This window comes from Benincasa hispida, chromosome 3 (genome assembly GCF_009727055.1).
Source record: "Benincasa hispida cultivar B227 chromosome 3, ASM972705v1, whole genome shotgun sequence".
In the NCBI taxonomy this organism is placed as follows: domain Eukaryota; kingdom Viridiplantae; phylum Streptophyta; class Magnoliopsida; order Cucurbitales; family Cucurbitaceae; genus Benincasa; species Benincasa hispida.
Genome location: NC_052351.1, coordinates 58,612,154 through 58,615,594, shown reverse-complemented (window position 1 = coordinate 58,615,594; position 3,441 = coordinate 58,612,154). Strand labels below are relative to the sequence as shown.

General features: G+C 33.1%; 1 protein-coding gene across 1 annotated transcript; it reads left to right on the top strand.

Annotated features, from left to right (window-relative positions):
- The first annotated feature begins 1,561 nt into the window (after positions 1-1,561).
- Positions 1,562-2,364, top strand: LOC120073957 (sigma factor binding protein 2, chloroplastic-like). The gene has a single exon (XM_039026884.1). It carries the CDS (start codon positions 1,709-1,711, stop codon positions 2,195-2,197), a length of 489 nt encoding a protein of 162 aa, XP_038882812.1. The 5' UTR covers positions 1,562-1,708; the 3' UTR covers positions 2,198-2,364.
- Positions 2,365-3,441: the final 1,077 nt, after the last annotated feature.

Sequence of the window (3,441 nt, the reverse complement as noted above, 5' to 3'; positions counted from 1 at the left end):
GAGTAATTTTAGAGATTGGAGAATGAAAGAAGGGAGTAAAAGTATTGAAAAAGAGAGGAAAAATAAGAGTAACTAGAGAAATGTTAGGCTATAAATTGAAGTAGAAGAGAGAGAGGAAATAAAAAAAGGAGGTGGTTTAGTGAAGATAAACGGTTTCCATCTATATACTAAGGATAAAAATATTTTTTTAAAAAGCTTTTCAAGGTTAAGAGTAGGAGGGCCAAGGACGAAAGGTAGAGGTTCAATGAAAGACAGAAAGTTGTCGAAGTTTTTTATCAATCAAATAATATTTATGTTTAATATAAACACATTAAACTTCATAACGAACTAGATTAGAGGCACTAAGATAGCACATTTTGAGTGCTATCATCCAAGATGATTGATCATGATCGATGGAACCCAACCCATGTCCAATCTATATTTAACCACGACCTTTGGATGTCAATCCAAGTGGATTGACTAAAAAGCCCTGAAAGACCTTGCTAGTCCCATAAAGAACTCCTATAGAACCCATGGAAGACCCACACATAAAGAACTCTTGGAGCCCAATGGAAGGCCTTGCAAGACTCATGGAGGATTTTGCAAGACCTATGAAAAGGACCTTGCATGACCCATGGAGACCTTGCAAGACTAATAATTGACTTATGGAGAGCCTTTTAGAATCTTGTGAGACCTATAGAAGAACACTATGCATAATCTAGGGAGGACCTCACATGATCCATGAAAGGCCATATGCAGGATCCCTACTAGACCTATGGAGAACCATGTAGGATCGATGGAGGTCCTTTGCACCTTTGAATTAGTCTATAGAGTAATTGAACACAATTGTAGGTAGTTTACTCAAGATTTTCAATAGATGGTCCATAAAGGAACTTTTGAGAAGTTAGAAAGAGGGAACAATAATGAACTCGAGTGTCAATTACTTATCATTAATGTGTACATATACAATGTAAATCATTCGTCAATGGTACACTACAACTATAGACTATTTTCAACTATCAAGTTACTAACTTACCAAGATCGACTTAAGCCATCAAAGTATCGATAGTTTTACACCATAACCATGTTTAGTTTTCTTTGTTTTGTAGAACACTATTATTATCTTTATCTCAAATTACAAATTTACCATTGATCCAATTTCAGTATCAACTTAAACATTTAGGCCCGTTTGGTAACCATTTGATTTTTTGTTTTTGTTTTTTAAAATTAAGCCTATAGGCTATCTGCCTCCAAATTTCTTATTTTGTTATATATTTTTTACCAATGGTTTAGAAAACTAAGTAAAATTTTGAAAACTAAAAAAAGTAGCTTTTAAAAACTTTTTTTTTGTATTTGAAATTTGACAAAAAATTCAAATATTATAAAAAAAATATGCAAATCATTATAAGTAATGAGGAGGAAATGAACTTAATTTTTAAAAACTCAAAATAAAAAACAAAATGGTTAGCAAAGAAGGCCTTAAAAGTTGTTTTATTTTATTTGATTTCTTTTTTATAATTTAACCAAAATGCTTTTAGCATGTCCTTAAATTTCCTCAAAATATCTTGCTTCTCATACGCTCCTTGTCGGCGCTTGGCTTCCTTTCCTCTCCCAATTAAATTATTGTTGGTTTCCTCCCTCTCCCAATCCCTATATTTCCCCTCACTTTCTCTCTCCTTTTCCCCTCACTCAAAAGAACCTCCTTCCCTAAAAACCCTTTTTCCCTGCAATGAACGCCGGCGCCGACACCGGAAACAACCACAGAATCCTCGACGCCGTTAACCGGCGTAAGCCCACGAAGAAAACGAAACAACCCAACAAAAAGAAACCCATCAAAGTTGTTTACATATCAAACCCCATGAAAGTTCAAACCAGTGCTTCTAAATTCATGGCTTTGGTCCAAGAACTCACCGGCCGAGATGCTGACTTTCCCGACCCCTCCAAATTTTCCCCTTCCGCCGTCTGCGGCGGCGCCGCCTCCTCCGACCTTCTCCACAACACCGCATCCGGCGGTGGTGACGACGAGCACGGTGCTAGTAATCTTATAATGAATAATAACAACTGTTCACTTGCTGTCGAGTTGCCGGTAGATGACGACATTCTTGGTAGTTTTTACGACGACTTTGACGACCTGATTTTTCCTCCTCCGGTTATCGGAAACTTCTCTGGGTTGCTTCCGGCTGCGGCGGCGGTTGTCTATGAATCATATGCAAGGTGAAAATATTGATATATAATGTGTGAAAGATGGTTGTATCTTTTTAATTTTAGTTTCCATTTCTCTATAAGCTTTTTAATATACATATATATATTTAATCAGGGAGTTAATTGTTAACATAAATATCAAGGAATACATCTATATCATAATAAAAAGATGTTTGAATAAAAGAATGCGTATGAATTGTATGTTTTAATTTTAAATATTATATCTCTTATTTCTTGAGTATTGTTTGCCTTGATATTTGATTGTGATTTTCCTTGACATTTTAAGATGGGGATATATGAATTAATTATTAATACCATGTCAAATATTTTAATTTATGAAAAAAATAATACTCGAGTATATGTCAAGATGCACCTTTTTTGTACACTGGACTTCATCTCACACAAGAAAAACAAATATTTTAAGAAGAAAGAATAAAAGCTTTTCACTAGGCAAATTACAATTAGATTAGATGCACAAAGATGAGTACAATTTATGATACAACAATTAGTATTTTTCTTATGAAAATATCAAGTAAACAAAAGTTTTTAGAGTAGATTTAGAAGTGATTTGAAATTGTTAAAACACTTTTGTCAAGTTCAAAATCAATCTAAAATACACCCTTAATCACTCAAAGTCTTTTTAATGTTTAATATTATACATTTGAATATCATTTTTGTATCATCAAATTTTGTTTTCAACGATTAAAAAGATATTTAAAAGCGAGTTTAACCATTTAAGAATGACTCCAAATTATGTCCTTGGTAATAAACTAAATTTGGGTTTTCATGTGTGTGTGTATATATATATATATATAGCACTTTTTTTTTTCCTTGGTATAATCTCACAACAACTTGGGGAAAGGGGTTGAAGTGAAATAATGGAATTGGCTGAGCTATCAAAGATATGATAAGTTATAACCTCATAGCCAAACAAAACCTCAAAGACCCATAAAGGGGTCAATGTAATAAACTTCCATATTTAAGAGCTAAAGAATCTTAAATTGTTAGATTGAAATAAAACAAATGATTATTAGGTAGATTGAGGGAAATGGGATAAGAATAAGGGTGGAATATGTAAGGGATACACATCCTCTTATTTGATACAAATTTGAAAGCTTTAAGCATGAGAATAAACTATACTCGTGCATCCTTTATATCTATGAATGATATCCATCCAAAAGTTTGGATTTTCTTAATGTCCACTCTCTCTCCCCTCTTTCAAAACATGAATTTATTCTTTTATTTTATATTTATTAAAAT